Genomic DNA, 16073 nt, shown 5'->3' on the forward strand with positions numbered 1-16073 from the left:
GTTCCCTACCACGTATGTCGCTTTCATCAGCAAACCGTGCACGGAGTGAGCAGTTTTACGCAGCGCAGTTGGAAGCGCTTCCTCACTGTCACGTGGATGGCTGGCTGAAGGCTGTTCTGTAGCGGTTATGCAAGCTGTTTGAATCTGTATGAAAAAATTCAAACTTCGCGGCTATTCAGTATTTAAAACAACTAGTGAGTTTATTCAATGCCAAAGTTGCGTATGTAAAAAAATTTCCTTGAAAAACATTTAAAATAAGCAAATAAAAATATGGGGAATTAAAATATTAGAAACTATTTAACCTGTAACGACGAAGATGTCGCAGTTTTTTCATGACTAAAGCCTGAAAAGAAAACGACAGCCAACAAATTCCAGTCCCAGTCGATCCAATCCAACTCCAATAAGTTGTTTACAAGCTGCGCCTGGCTGCGCACCTGCGCACGTGAAATTTGACGTGCCGGACGTCCCGCGGTTGTGAACGTACTGCTAGCTGTCGTAAAGAGTGGGTTATGATGGAAGCCTGCCTGAAACAGTGTTCAAAACTGCTTTCATCTGTAAGTATTAAGCTCTCGCCGCCGTTTTATGTGATAATTTCACCGGCGTAGGGACGTGTTTGGGCAATTGCGGTGTTGCGATGCGTTTGTCGTGTACTTCTAGCTTCGGGAAGCTGGAGTTTTGCAGTCATTTCGCTTCGAGTACGACGCGGCTTTTGCGGAACCATCAGTGGAATGCACTGCCTCTGTGGCCTCAGCAGTAGAGGAGCTCATTCACCATCTTCAGGATTACAAGGTTTGTACTAGGTGCTCGTTATTTCTCGTCGATTATAACAACGCATCACAAGGTAAACTGAGATAAAGCCAGTGCTGCAGACGACGCCTTTACTTTTAGTGCACCGTCAGGTCGCCGAATAGCAATCACGAATAGGGCGTAAAACATTTTTTTTTTCGAGAATGGCACGCCTTAAGCGCGACCGTCATCTGCATTTTTGTGCTCCGTGGCTTTAGTTAGTTACATGCTATGCTCAGGCGCAGTCTATAATGACACCAACTCTGCCATGCGCTGGTAATGCATTGATATTGTCTTAGACTTTTTTTCTTTATGTGGGTGTCACAGCTTTGTTGTAGCTACCCGGACGTGTAATTATTGGCCTACCTTTTCTCCCGTTCAGGACACTCTTCCATCACGCACTGAACAGGTTACCCCTAAAATTGACCCCAAAATTGTTCAGATTCGAGTTGACCGGAAAGTGGTAAGTGGCGAGAGTTGAGCAAATTCATTATGGAGTGTAGTGACACGTGCCTTTCTGTTTGCTCAGATCAACGATAGGATCGAAGCGTTCATGACCAGGAAGCGAAAGGAAGTTGATGAGTGGAACATTCAGGAGTTCTGCTGCTCAAAAGGAAGCGAAATTGACGGAGATGCAGGTGCAGTGGCGTGCCGTTGTTCGAATTATGGTCAAGGCTGCATTTATAGAGTGCAACGCTGTTTTTGACGCACCGTGCTCTTCATTTTCCAGAGCAAAGTTGTGCACGAGTCGATGCTGTCTTTGTGCCAAGGTCGGGAGGAAACAGCCATGTCAAAGGTTAGAGTTCTTAATTGTCGTAAGCTTTAGACTGTGGTCTTCAACTGAAGCTGCATGGCATTGTGAAAGTAGCTAAGCACTTTGAGGTTGAGTCTATATTATTCGGATACAACTCAAGAACACAGCGGCTTTTCTCACTCAAAGGATCCCCTTCCAGCCAATGGCGTCGGCCAATTCTCATGAGCCTGCTAGCTTGACAATGCAGGGAGTGGCAGATGAAAGGGGATAGTTCCTTCCTGCATTGTCATGCTAGCAGGTTCATGAGAATGGGCCAGCCCTGTTGCATGGAAGGGGGTCGTTTGACTGAGAAAAGCCACTGCGCTCTTGAGTTGTGTCCGACTATCGTAGTGTATGGACCGGAATGCAGTGCTTATCTCCTGAAACTCAAATGCTTGCAACTGGGGTGTTGAGTTGCAGAGCAACTCAGCAATCAAGTTTATGCTGTGCAACAGCTATTGCAAGGCACACAGCTCATTGCAGTGCTTTAGTCTCTCTCTGCATGCTTTGCAGCACGCATGCTTGCTTCTGATGCATTGAGGCAGATTTTTAAGCACAGAAAAAGGCGCATGATTATGCTACCTCTCCCGATTTACTGGCAGTGCAGTTGTAGCTTCTGCAACCATGTGTGCTTTTAGTGCAAGTGTAGTGTAGCTCAGCTGACTGCCAGTAATAGTCATTTCTACTTGCAATCCTAGTTTCTAGGGTTGTGAACCAATGGGGGCCAATGACAAAGCTTATGAGACCAACCAGCAGTCACCTGCAAAGCCCTGTTAAGCAGGAGTCATCGGCTAGTTTGCCAGAAGGGATCGAAGAAAGGCTGCGCAACATGGAGTCACACTTAAAGCTGAAATCTGGTACACATTCAAATTGCATTGGGCACCGATTATGTCTTCTGTAAAAACCTTGCATTTATTATTTCTTTACTTCTGACAGGATGTGCTGTGCCCCACGACGTCTATACTCGGATCAAGCAGCTTGAAGACCGAATCTTGTACCTTGAAGGCATATCGCCGGACTATTTCAGTACCAATGCAAGTCATGCATTTAAAACCTATTTTATAGTGCGAGTAAATTCTTAAAGAGTTTTATTGCAGATTGCCTTATAAAACATGGAGTCAGTTTATCAGATTTCGATTCTGTTTTTATTCCTGCTGGTTCTTAATCATTGAAGTTGTATACTATTTACGGCTAATATTCAGTTCGATATTGGGAATTGGATATTCAAGAATGTGGCAAGCTAAGCTAGCGGGTGTTGGCCCATATTGTCTGAAAACCTCTGAAAAGCAACAAGGGACTAACTAATATACTAGAGGGAGGGCCTTTAGTTGTGGAATGCAACAGATCAAAGGGATGGTCTTGCATCAGCTTGCGACCTCAGACTCCAGGAGTGTCTTGAACTTTTTATTTTATTCACAGTAGGTTATGTTTGACTGTTTGGCATAATCTGCATTGTGCTGTCTTCATAATTGATTTCAGGCTCATTCAGCATCTGCTCCACACGATAGTCCATCTGCAGATGCTACAAAGCAATACGATGTAAGTCCACATGCCAGGAATGTGTAACCTATCTAGTTCTCTCATGCACCAACGGCATGTGCTCCCGTATCTTGCTTGTTGAGAGTATCGTGCATATCAATTTGTCATTACCTTAATTACTCTGTGGCAACTGGAAAAGAATTTCAAAGTTAATTTGCATTGTTTTTTGTTGGGAATAGGATTGGAGCATGTCCCAGATTGAAAACAGGATCAGCCTGCTCCAGAGTCGTCTTAGGGAGAAAGCGGAAGCCGCATCGGAGCCCTCCACTTCGTCCATGGCACTGTGATGCGATGCAACGCACCAAGGACAGGACACCCCATTCTGTACAGCTTCATGACACACTATTTATTGTTTTCTACACACCTTTGTAACAGTTACCCACAGCAGTAACAGAGATGCGCTACACTGCTTGGCGAGCACCAGATGCTTCTACGTAACAGCCTACGCACGTGCAGCAATAAATCCAGACAACAAAACACTGTCACGGCAATAAAGATACCTTTTTACTGGCAACACCTGCAGTTTTCATTCTTTTGACAATGAAAGGGGCCCTGAAACACTTTTTAGACGTTGGCCTGTACCGACAGCTGTCTCGACAGGAGCACTTCAGTCATGAAGAAACCACTCTAAACAAAAGCAGCTTTCGTAAACTTAAAGACCAAAAACCAAGTACAGGTGCCGTCACCACAGGCTGATTTCGCAAGATGACCATTCACACATACTTCTTAGCACAGATCCCACAGGCTAAGAAGCTACATGGCTATTCTCTTCAGAATGGTGACGACCCATTCACTTGGTCGGAAAAAGTTGATCAATTCTTACTGGAGACTAAATGGATGGAGTTGTCCTCTGGGTAAAATCCAACAGCGTGCCTTTTGCGACATTGTTGATTTGTTAAAAGTTGCCTTCACGGCCGAATTTTCATTTTGTTGCACAAATTCGAAACGTTCGACACTAGTGTGATGGATTTCCTGCAAATTTAGTTTTCATTTATCTTTCTTGTAAAGCAAAAGTGCACTAGCAGTAGCAATGCAAAGGTTACCTTAGTATTTGGGCACAGCAGAAAGATCGATTATGCTAATCTCACGGAGTCGCGAAAAATATTCATATCATCCAAAACAAAAAATTTGTATACAGACCCACTGGAAATGCATTCACGCAGGTCTGTTTTCGGCTGTCCAGATTCACTGCTTGCGCTGTGCAGCGTACGATAGCAATGCCAGCGATGTGCAGTACTCTGTGTTCGAGGGTGCATTTGTGGCTTGCGCCACAGTAATGCGGGAGTGTGTTCGGAACACCCGAAATTATTTGCAATGTACACAGTGCACTCCGGCCAGTGAATTTTACTAATTCGTATCATTCTAAAATTTATAAATCATGATCATGTCGAGTTTCTGCTGTACAGTAGAACCTCTCTATAGTAAAGCGACTTGAACCAGCAAAAATCCTTACTATATCAGTTGTTGGTGACGGCATGGCCCTGAGCATGGCATGGCTCTGGTGAAGCTATCTCAAAGGGCACTGTTTTATCATCTTTGGTAAGCATTTACCTTTGACTGTTGGCCTCATGCGTGTCGTGTTGTCGTCATTTCACGGGAGGTACGTTGCTACGGCCAGACCCTCCTTACTATAGCCGCTTTAATTGAAAGAAATCTTTACTATAAAATGCACAGTCATCTACGGGAGGTGAAATGGGACTGCAGTTTCACTTTACTATATCCAAGTTTACTATAGCGGGGTTCTACTGTAATTGTTTTTCTGCTCTATTCAATAAAAAGTCCCCTATGACGTCACCGAATTGTACTCGTAAAAACAGCCGTTGCTTGCAACACGTGTATTTTACCCATTGTTCTTTTATAACTTATGAGCTCAGTTTTCAGTGAAAGCAGCCTCTTTGCCATTATGATGGGGTAACGCATCAATCTAGGTCAGCTCTGATTTGTCCTCAGAATCCCTTTAAATACTTGCTCCAAAATTTGATTTGCATTCCCCCCCCCCTCATCTTAAATCCCTGCCCCCGTTCATAATTCTGTCATGCCACAGTAGTATGCAGGTGGTAACTATCTACGGGATTCCGAAAGGTGTCGATTGGAGCAGATAAAACTGGTCAAACAAACCCGGCAATAATGAGCTTGCACACAGTAGCAGTGCAAGCATCCTGCAGCATTGGCAGAGCTTTTAGTACAGCAGGAGTGATGACGGGATGGGGAAAGGCATCTGAGGTGCTGCACGCAATTTACTAGCTTTGATAATGTCACTGAAAAAAATCGTGCTCTAGGTGATTTCACCACAAACACCCCTTTACATCCGACAGACTTAGTGACTCTGATAAAACGTGTTTCGGAGCCCCTTTAAAGGTTGAGAACACTAACTAGGGTTCAGGTAAATTGGAAGAAGTTCAGGATATGCCATTTAGAAGTGAATGTCCACAGTAAGTACCTACCAAAGTCCTACTCGCAACTAAGCTGCGTTATGTATCTGCTATGTGAAATCAATTATCATGTAGTGGTAACGAGTTGCAACGTATTGTACACACAACACATATACAAGGGAAGGAGGCAGTGCTGGAGAGGAATCTTTTTCACCCTTTAAAACTTGAAAATTGGACAATAAAATGGCTCAAGAGGAGGATTAGAAAAATTTCTTCACAAAAGTGTAGAAATTTCACAAATGTGTCTGACCAGCAGACAACATGTATAGCCATTGTTCTAGGTAAATAACAGTTGCGACAGTGAAGGACATGCAAGAAATTGAACCAGACATTTGTGGTCACCTTGCAAAAACTAGACGCGTTTTCTCTAGGACGTTACAGTAATGTGCCTGCAAGTCTTGCTTGGACACCAGAGGCGATGTCTCCCACAGCACCACTGCAGTGTGAGGCTAGCCATGAAAAGAAATGGCTCTTGAGTGTTGGCACTGCCGTCTCGCCCATAGCACGAGATGGTTATCCTCCGCTTGCAGCAAGGAACTGCACCACCTGAAAAAGAATGCCATGCCTAAAGCACTTGGGCCGCCTTGGATGGAAACCACATGTAAAATATTCGGAACTCCCTCACGATATTTGCAGGACGCTATACAGTGACAGCTGTGGGAATTTGTTTGAAGGCCCACTCTTCTAACGGGTATGTGCTTTACATGGCCTCGCCACAATACTGTGGCCGATAACTGCACCATATTAGGTTTCAAAACATGAGTACTCATGCCGGGGCATGCTTTGCATCATGAGGAAGTGAAAGTTATGGAGAAACAAAAGGCACAGTATATTTTGCACCAAGTGCTGTGAGAAGGAGAACATTACGGATGGTGACGCAGCTGCGTGAAGCTCCCTCAGTCTCTACTTACTAAGTGGTTCGCAAAGCGACTGCTAGGAACGCTGCGGTCGTCTCTCCTAGCTGCTCTGTCAAGGCACACTTCCTATCTCCCAGTCCTCTCCATTCAGTGCTTCGCGGTGCGACCGCTAGGGCCACTGCTGTTTTGCGTGACGTGCCCTACGCTAGTCCCAAAACCATGGGCCATACGGGTATCACCATAAAGCTATGTTTTCCATTTGGCTTTGCATATGCTGCATGCAAACCCTATTCTATATTTACCCAGCTGAGTTGCTAGCACACCTACAATGCTGGATGCCGATGAGCCTCAGCCAGTGAAGTTGCTGAAGTCTGTTTTCAGCTTGATGCTAGGAGTGGTCTGGTTGGTTGAGATTGTCTTGGGAATCCCTGGTCTTTCACCTTCTGGACCTCGACTGCCCGTCCGCACAGCATTTTCAATCTTGGACTTCAGCTGAGGCAACCGTCCAATGACAGCTCGGAACTCCTGCAAGAAACAGTTGAGCTTTCCCTCCGCACAAGGCACTTTACCATCATGCTATATATATCTGCTGGAACCTTCAGGCAACACCCATCACTAGTACAATGAAGCAGTGGCTAAGTGGTTACAGTCCTCGGCTGCTGACCTGAACGAGGCAGGTTCAAACCCGGCCGCGGCTGTCGCATTTCAATGGAGGCAAAACGCTAGAGGCCGGCCTGTGTACTGTGCGATGTGAGTGCATGTTAAAGAACTCCAGGTGGTCGAAATTATCTGGAACATTCCACTACAGCTTTCCTCATAGCCCGAGTCGCTTTGGAATGTTAAACCCCATAAAACTATCTATTAGCTTTTTGAGAACCAAGCATTGCACCACTGTTTTCGATTGCCCAAAAAATGAAATATACATAATAATTTGTTGCATGACCTCATAAATGTAAAGGGTCAGATGACAGCTGGCTACTACACAACATGGACTGGTCAGCTGCATGCCGACTAGTAGCGCAACTAGCGGTGTGGCGAACATGCAGCGAGTAACGTACCTGCGGGTACTGAGGTCCCACTCGGGTGAGCCGCCCCAGAGCCGCCTGGTGCAGCTTTCTCCTGGCAGTTGAGGCAGCCTGGTGGGTGGTAGGATCCAGCAGCAAGTTCACCAGCACGGGCACATACAGCAGCATCATGTGGGCCTCTGCCATAGAGCAAAGGAAACAAAGCGGTACAGGTCATAATGTCGTTTTCTGCAAAGCCACGGCAGTTTCCTATTCATGGGTGACCAAGTTCACTTGTCACATTCTCTCACGTCCAGTCTCCGCACTGCTGTTACATACAGTACGTTCACCAGAAAAAGCCCACCCAAACCCAGCACAGAAACACCCTGCCGTAGCTGTTTCTGGCTTGAATAGATGCATACAGCTCGGGGAAAAAAAAAAAGCAATTGTACCTAAACAAAATGTGTGCAGTTCATCAAATAAATTCGGCTCCTGTACGCCAAACTTCATGAGCCCGAAATATTGCTTAACCTCTGCCAAACTTCTCAATGCCTTGAGAATTATCAAGAGCTTGCTTAAGAAAAGTCTATAGCAAGCAGTGGACACTTTGTGTCCCCAAGCAACTACAACAATACAACAAGAAGGATTGATAGAGCAAGGATTGAACTGAAGAGAAACATACAGCAGCATAGTTTGCATAGCCACTTGTGCCTCACTAGGACAGTAACAGGCAGCACATGTTGCAATGAGATGCAGTATGTGCAACTTGTGGATGAATAAAAACTCGCAGGATGGTTACAAGCATGTAACGCAAATGTTTAAGCATTAGCTGTGGTGTGAGAGGGGTTAGGCATTTTCGCTCCCGATCTAGAACTCGCCAAATTGCTCGGGGGTCTGAAGGTCCTGCTTTCTTGGGACGCTGGTCTTAGGCCTATTTTCCTTAATTTTAGTCCAATCCTAGTCAAACTGTATCACCTTGCTCAGTTTTTTATACTAATTTCAAATATGAAATTGGTTTTTTAATTAATTTGTTAGTTCCTAAGATAATTAATATTAATTGGTCATTTATTAGTACCTCTGTACAAAAAAATGGCTCAATAAAAAGAATTTTTGAACCCATGGCTACAAAGTATGGCGAGTAAAGAGTGCTACAATCAAAGCATTTTTTTTCATTTTACCCTCATTAGTAATTTTACAGCACTTAGAATAGCAGCATTCAAAGTGTGATTATCATGCATCGATAAACTTTGCAAAATTATAAATTCTTGAAGCATGATTGAACAATTGTGCTTCGATTATTGCGTACACTGTGCCTTCAGCTTCCCTTAGCAAACAATATGGCATGTCTATCTGTCCTAGACGTTGAGATATTGACGTACTAAGACAGCCAGGTGTCCGAAATTTGCACGGTGTTAAATCGCCTGCTCCTGCACAAATTGAGCCCACACGGTGATCTAAATTTAATATTATGGTCAAAATGCCAATTTCCAGGAGGAGAAAACTGGTAGAGTTGGAAAATAATAGCTATAGGCTCCAAAAATGTCATTTAAAAAAAAAAATTATTTTTGGGTCATTTTTTGGTCCCAAAGACCAGTGTCCCTCCTTAAGTGTTGATGATGTTTTATAGCGTTCTGGTTCAAATTGCTTTCAGCAGCAAAGAGCATTCAGCACAGCTCGGCAACGTTTCTGTTTGAAAAAAAAGTTAAAAAGAATATTTTTTGGGGAAAATGCAAGACCATTTCACCTACACCCAAACTTGCATTTCTTTCCTTCTCTTTAGTGTCAACTGAAATGATCGGAGAAACAAAAACAGCGGTCCTCACTTCCATCAGCTGGTGCAGCAGCCAAGAGCGTCTCCAGAGTCTGCAGACACTCCAGTGCCACATTGAGGCGCACGTCATTGCCCGTCGTGGTGCCAAGGTCATCTGCAGAGCGGAGGAGTGTCTCCACCACCCTGGGTCCCAAGCTGTGGATGTACGGCGTCGAAACAGATCGATCTTGGTGCTGAAAGATGGACCTCAGGGTCTGGACACACCACAACTGGACCTGGGGAGAACGACGTGATGTAGTTAGTGTGTCACCCACGGCAAGCATGTGAAAGGTAAAATATGCAAAAATTAACAGGTAAAGAGAACGCACGCAACGTTAAGAGACCGGAAGCGGGCAGAGTGGGTGAGGGAACAAACGCGGGTTAACGACATCCTAGTCGAAATCAAGAGGAAGAAATGGGCTTGGGCAGGGCATGTCGAACTTAGAATTAATAGGCAACGCGGCCTACAATACGAGGACAACAGACCGTTGGAAAGTGCCAAAATGCCGTACGAACTATGGGTTTCAGAGTCTTAGGAATAACCTGCCTCGATTACTAAATGAACATATTAAAGCGGGAACAGATATTTTAGGACTAAATTTCCGGAACCTGAAGGCGTTGTTTTATTAATTTGCATGTCCCTAATACACACCACACATTTCATAAACAAAACACCTTGTACAGATATTTAGCCACTGTTTCATTATGACTGCATGTCTTTATTTCCCGACCGTTCCACGAGCTTGTCGCCATACCTTTCATAAAAATGCCAAGTTATAATTTTGTTTGTCTCTGTATATTTCTGTATACTTTTTTCTGTACATTTGTTTCTGGATTGTGTTGCTTCGTTGCCGTCAATGCCAGGGGGGACCAAGATTTTTTTTTCAAGCCGTAAAGGAACGGCTTTTCTTCTTGGCCCCTTTCACAATGTGTACGTCATGTTGTGAAGAACAAATAAAAATGAATGAATGAATGTAATGCGAAGGCAAGACAACCGCTGGACCTTAAGGGCAACGGAGTGGATTCCAAGAGAAGGCAAGCGTAGCAGGGGGCGGCAGAAGGTTAGGTGGGCGAATGAGATTAGGAAGTTTGTAGGCATAGGGTGGGCGCAGCTGGCAAAGGACAGTGTTAATTGGAAAGACATGGGAGAGGCCTTTGCCCTGCAGTGGGTGTAGTAAGCCGCCGCCGCCGCTGCTGCTGCTGATGATGATGATGAAAAGAGAACACGCAGGCACGTGGCCTCCTCCGCTGCTCTGAACGTGACCTAAACTCTGTATTCCTAAGCGGTCTCACACCAAATGTAGAAACTGGTGAAATTTTAAGATGCTCTTTCGCTCTCTGCATGTGTACAACGTTCTTCCATTGGCTACCTGCCTACTTAGCTCAGAACTCAAGCCATGTACTGGCATGTTCCCCCTTTTACTTAACAATGCAATACATGGCCTGTTACAAGTCACAACAATATATAGATGACAGCGAAATGAGGTGCAGGGGCTTCTGCACTTTTAGGTCCCTGCATAAAGACGGAAAGAGTAGAAATACTATTACTAAGTGCTACAAATCCTGCAGCTTGTTGCGTGGTTATAGGTGCATGCCTTATCAGCCGCGCTGGATTGCACTTAATATACCATACAAGGCTATTACCGCTACAGGTGAGCCGCTCCTCCAAGCTGGTGTGTCAACAAATCCAGAATACATCTGAAATCAATGCAACAGGTCTGGCACGTGTGGTGATCGGAGCAGGTCTGCCACAGCTGCTCAGATCACCACAAGTTAAGCACCCGGCACAGTGCAATTAGCTGTCTTTTTCAAAAGCAACGTAATGTGGTAAAGAAAATTACCATGTCCTCCTTGAGCAATCCATGCTTGAAGAGGTTGATGCATGGATACTGGAGGTTAGCGACCTGGACAACTTCCTTGGGTGCATTCAGTACAAACATGGCGATGGCCAGCAGCATGGAGATGTCATCCAGTTTGCCAGTTTCCTCACCTGCAAGCAACATTATGCACATGTCACAGCATAATGACTATGTCGCACCCCACACAGAATAACACTTCAGGGGTTATTTTTACCCATATAGTATTTTCAACACCATATCGAGAAAAGGAAAAGAAATTTGCACCAGCTGAGCTCACAGATAGATGCTGCATTCACAAGACAATGTTGCAACTAGGATTCGCTGTTTTCTGCAAACAACAACCCTGACAAGCTTCTGGTGACCTTTCCATCAACTCCACAAACTGATCTCAAGCCTCCAACGTTTGGCTCAAAAAAAGAAATATTCCAAAGAAGTACAGCCACCAGCATTTGGTGTAAAGAAATTGTGCTTACCCATTTTGAGCCTGAGCTCAATCCCTTAAGAGAGCATGCATGAAAAAAAGAAGCATGTGAGAAATATGCATTTCATGTCCACACAGGAAAGAGGCTGACTGAACACGAGACTTTTTTATATATTAAATAGAAATGTTTTACACAATACACCAGACCATGCTGAACATTCACCACTTATGCATTTCTAAGCAGCTGCGCATTTTTTCACAATGTTAATAAAAAAAGATCAATGTCCAGAGTCTAAGCATAGTTAAACTCTGAACAGTCAATGTAGATTCAAGCTTTTCAGTCTCGAAAAAAGATAAAAATATCACAGGACGGTTATGAGTGTGTATGTCTGACCATCAGCCATGGCGTGACAGCAAAGAAAGAAGCCGGGAGCTGGGTCAGGCGACGCTTGTACCCATCCTTGTCCGGCAGTGGGGTTTGAACCAACCACTTCCACAGCCAAGCCACTAGGCCACCCGTCAACTGCCAACCTCTCTCCCCTAAACTGAACAGGGGCTTCCCTCTTCACTTTGCCACCTGCCAACCAAAGCAGGTGGCGCTGCGGACACCAACAAGGACGACGGCGCAAAACTGAGGAACGAGCTAATAAAAGCTAATGCTCCAGAAAAAAAAAAAAGGAGACTCCAAGAGGACAGGGAATGCTTTGATTTGTGCTTATATGGGAGGATCCGCATGATTTGCAGTCTTAGTGCTACAAAAGAAGCCGTCAGCACAACAGGTGCGGCCAGAAAGATTTTTAGTTAGCGCCCTGCTTTGCTTAACACATTCACTGCGTCACGGGTCACCAGTGGGTCATGTCACTTATCACATTGTGTGGCCAAAAATGCTGAGCCACACAGAGAAGCCACGAGACAGGTCAGTAAGGTCAGTAAGGTCGCTACAGCCATCTGTTGGCAGCTCAAAGAAGCCGGCTGGGCCAGTGGCTCACTGGTGGATCACACTGCACCCCAGAAAATTTAGGGGTGGCCCACCAGACAGCCACAATGCACAGGCATTAGGACTCCAAAAATCGCTGTCACAGTGAACGTGTTAATGGCCTCCCCTATGTGCAGGTGGAGTCAGAAGTAAACTGACTACAGTGCTGAGATCAGAAATCCTTGCCCTGCGGCCTCATCAATTTTAGCAGGCAAGCTGTGTGCACGTTTGTACATTCTCGTGCCACAGCTGAGCAGCAACACAAAAAGACCTCCATGTTCACTCTTCACCGTGAGCAGGCACACTCAGACAATAAAATTGTGTTTTGTTTATCCTTGACTCAACTATCAGACTGCACTAACACACATGGAATGGACCATAATGAGAACTTCTGTCTTGCAGTGGCTGCATTGCACTGCAAGGCTTCTACAGAGATGGCGATGCCGTACGATATTTCCATGCATGAACTAAGACACTGGCATATCTGGTGCTCCACCATTGATGAGATGTGTCCATTGCGGTAATGCGTGCAGCGATCCTTAGTTGGGAGCAAAGTGGCTCACTGGTCTTGGTGAAATCGATGAGCCGTGACAGGGTGCTCCGCAGCAGGGCCACCCACTGCTTGCTGTGCTCGGTGTTCTGGTGCAGGGGCAGCAGGGCCAGCGTCTTGAGTGCCTGCAGGGCGGCATTTACCGGCGCCATGGTGACCACCAGGCTGCCACTACCAGCTGGCTGGGAGGGCTGCACGGCCACCTCCTTGAGCACACTCGTCAGCAGGAACAGAATGGTGGGCACCACCATCAGGCAGCCTGCGTGCCACAACAACACCAGAACTACAAATATCACGTGAGAACTTTTAATCACACAAAGTAACTGTGACGAGGAAGACAAGGATGATGGCTTGATTTTAATGGTGCAGAGGCAGCTTGGTTGAAGAGTGCCATGGCTAACATGTTTTGTTCTGTACAAGGAAGGGTCAGAGACCAATTTTTCCAAGCTTTGCACCCTGGAGAAACCGAGCACCAGGCCATACAAAGGCTTGCACCCACTGCAAATCCAGTGGGTTCTTGGTAGCTCTGGTCATTAAACCCTGCACCTCCTGCACATGAATTAGATGCTCAAACCACTAGGTCACTGCTGTAGCAATCAAATAAAGTACAGCGAGGATTAAACAATATGAAAGATGCACTAGGGAATGGCTGCATGAGCTGAGATATGATGAACAGCCAAAGTGAACAAGAAAAGAAAAGCAACAAGTACTAGGCAGTCTGCAGAACTTATTGCTGTACAGTACTTTGCCCCTGTAGGTCCTCAATTAGTAGCTAGAACTCAACTCCAAAATTACTTATGCAACAATGCCATGCCAGCTTGCGAATTCTTCTCTACACAGAGAAGAAACTTACGCAGCCAACCTGCAGCTACAAGTTAAAGATACATACAGAGCAAGACAAGCATACGTTCAAAGAAATTCCAAGTGGCCTCCGGTGCATTATGCATGAACGGAAAAGCCAACAGATCTCACCAGCCGGCGAGCAGAGCTGTGGCAGATCGGCAATCACTCCCAGTGCTGCGGCTATGAGTTGGCCAGAGTCAGGGTCGAGTGCCCGTGACCCCTGCTGTGCCCTGTGCCTGACCCCGTGCAACGCGGAGGAAAGCTGCGGGCTCAGCTGTGGTAGCTGACGCACCAGGAGGCACAGGCACACCTCAAGCAGTGCCTGCACCACTGACTGGCCGGCTGGCAGCTCCCCGGTCTCGCCACCTTCGCCAACGGTGGCCAGCACCGTCTCGGCCAAGCCGCGGGGCTCTTGATTGGCGGGGGCCACCTCTGCAAATGTTGCCAGTACACATTTTTCTCATGGCTTTTAGTTGTATAATAAGCTGTAGAGGACACAATAAGAGCCTGAAACTGTGTTCCAGGGAATTCGCTTGTTTACAAATTTCATATAAAATGGTTGGTTTATGGTTTATGGGGGTTTCCTGTCCCAAAGCGACTCAGGCTATGAGGAACGCCATAGAGAAGGGCTCTGGAAATTTCTACTACCTGGGATTTTAAGCAGCACTGACAATGCACAATACACGGGCCTCTAAAATTTCGCCTCCATTGAAATTTGACCGCCGCGGCCGGGATCGAACCCACGTCTTTCATGTCAGCAGCCGAGTGCCATAGCCACTGAGCCACCGTGGCAACTTCACATAGAATGACAGTTAGTTCGTTATATCGGGTTTAACAGCGCAAAAGGAACTGAGGCTATGATGCGCCAAACACAGGGTTAGAGTGTTTTCTGTTAAAAGTGACATATAATGACAATTCTCACGGAGATGCTGAAGTGAGTTCAGCTGTGTTCCAGACAAGCCATTTTCTTGTAAAAAAAAAGAGAGATATACCGAATTTATGCACAAAAATGTAACAATGTTTGTCGCATCATTGTGCCTTGTCACTGTTTTGAAAGATGCAAATGCCACTTGTTCATGCTGTTGCCCTCAGTCATTCTTTATATCTTTGAAAACAAAACATTCGGTACCTGATTCGGTTCTTGAAGCTTTTCTTTTGTGTACCAGTGTATACAAACGTATACTGAGTTCAAATTGTACAGCTCAGCTCCAAAACCTCACTAACTGTACGGCCCCCATGCTTACCTCTGAGCTTCTGCTTCCTCTCAGCATCGTATGACTCCTGCCAAGCGGTCACGACAAGCTTGGCGATCTTCATGACCATCAGCTGGCACTGAGTGCTGTCCCTTGCCAACAGCATCCTGCATCGCCAGCAAGAAAGCAGAACATGTTGCTGCACATCACACCACCAAACTGAAGGGGACTGGGCTTCTTCAGCGATCGGAGTGCGGGTCCATTGCTGCAGTTTGCTTGTTAGAGAGACCCCTCCGTGGGGTGTCTGTGGGCAGAACACAGGCGGCCGCTCTGCTTGTTCTCCTTCCCAATGGAAGCTCTTTCGAAGAACCACTGTAAACCACCTTCCCTTCCATTCTTCCCGCATCGACCTCGCGTCCCCATTGGGTCACTCTGAGTAACAGTTGGGGGGCGTTGTTTCAGCAAAAGGCCCTGAGCGGGAAATGAACGGGGAGATAGCCACTGACTCAGGCAGCAGAAATGTGTGTGGATTTCGCCTCCTAGGTGCCCCAGCCCCTTGCCGGTGGACCAAGAGTGCGGATGGTTTAACGTGCGCGCCTAGTATGCATGCTTGAATCTTTTCCAGGGTACCATGCTAAAGGCACTCGGCTGCTAGCAGTCAGTAATACCAATGAGTTGTGAGCGAGAACAAACAAAACGAACTCAAAGCAGCTGTACCTGTGGAGGACGTGGCAAAGTTCCACGGTAAGCTGCAGGTCCTTCCCCAGGATCTCGCTCGGCAGAGGGTGGCTGAGCAGCTGGTGCAGTGCTTGGAGGCAAATGGGCACACACTCGGGTGTCTCAGACACCCGCTGACCACACAGGGCTTCCATGCAGATGCCTGGGAGAGAAAGCGTGGGACAGGCCGCCCGAAGCCATCAATGCTAGGGCCGGGCAGTCAGTCAATTCATTTCCCTAACTGGCTAATCAGTTGCAGGCACACAAACGAATGCGTAAGTTTCCTTTCGACT

General features: G+C 46.2%; 2 protein-coding genes across 5 annotated transcripts in view; one reads left to right on the plus strand and one right to left on the minus strand.

The window, feature by feature from the left end:
* The first annotated feature begins 399 nt into the window (after positions 1–399).
* Positions 400–3632, plus strand: LOC144132963 (MAP3K12-binding inhibitory protein 1-like). Of its 2 annotated transcripts, XM_077665727.1 has the most exons (9): positions 400–554; positions 658–789; positions 1169–1249; positions 1316–1424; positions 1517–1582; positions 2278–2436; positions 2516–2613; positions 3059–3118; positions 3298–3632. In XM_077665727.1, exons 1-9 carry the CDS (start codon positions 510–512, stop codon positions 3403–3405), a joined length of 858 nt encoding a protein of 285 aa, XP_077521853.1. In that variant the 5' UTR covers positions 400–509; the 3' UTR covers positions 3406–3632. The 2 variants fall into 2 exon arrangements, with proteins under 2 accessions (XP_077521853.1, XP_077521854.1); XM_077665728.1 differs by lacking the exon at positions 2278–2436.
* Positions 3623–16073, minus strand: part of LOC144132956 (HEAT repeat-containing protein 5B) — a 55333-nt gene continuing 42882 nt past the window's right edge. For 2 of the 3 annotated variants that reach the window (XM_077665711.1, XM_077665709.1), the window contains 9 exons: positions 15781–15943; positions 15115–15230; positions 14000–14302; positions 13041–13286; positions 11063–11211; positions 9235–9457; positions 7466–7611; positions 6735–6932; positions 3623–6096 (listed from right to left, as the gene is read on the minus strand). In XM_077665711.1, the coding sequence (XP_077521837.1) occupies positions 6756–6932; positions 7466–7611; positions 9235–9457; positions 11063–11211; positions 13041–13286; positions 14000–14302; positions 15115–15230; positions 15781–15943 (1523 nt within the window). In that variant the 3' untranslated portion in view covers positions 3623–6096; positions 6735–6755. Of the gene's footprint in view, positions 6097–6730; positions 6933–7465; positions 7612–9234; positions 9458–11062; positions 11212–13040; positions 13287–13999; positions 14303–15114; positions 15231–15780; positions 15944–16073 lie in introns of all 3 variants that reach the window. The other variant, XM_077665710.1, reaches the window with a different exon arrangement.

The sequence above is a fragment of the Amblyomma americanum genome, chromosome 5 (genome assembly GCF_052857255.1).
Source record: "Amblyomma americanum isolate KBUSLIRL-KWMA chromosome 5, ASM5285725v1, whole genome shotgun sequence".
NCBI classification, from domain to species: Eukaryota; Metazoa; Arthropoda; class Arachnida; order Ixodida; family Ixodidae; genus Amblyomma; species Amblyomma americanum.

What these genes read in the sequence shown, in the direction of transcription:
- LOC144132963 (XM_077665727.1), top strand. Translation starts at nt 510, where the DNA reads ATGATGGAAGCCTGCCTGAAACAGTGTTCAAAACTGCTTTCATCT. An exon ending in CGAAATTGACGGAGATGCAG is followed by an intron (nt 1,425 to 1,516) that starts GTGCAGTGGCGT and finishes TTCATTTTCCAG; the next exon opens with AGCAAAGTTGTGCACGAGTC. An exon ending in ATGCTACAAAGCAATACGAT is followed by an intron (nt 3,119 to 3,297) that starts GTAAGTCCACAT and finishes TGTTGGGAATAG; the next exon opens with GATTGGAGCATGTCCCAGAT.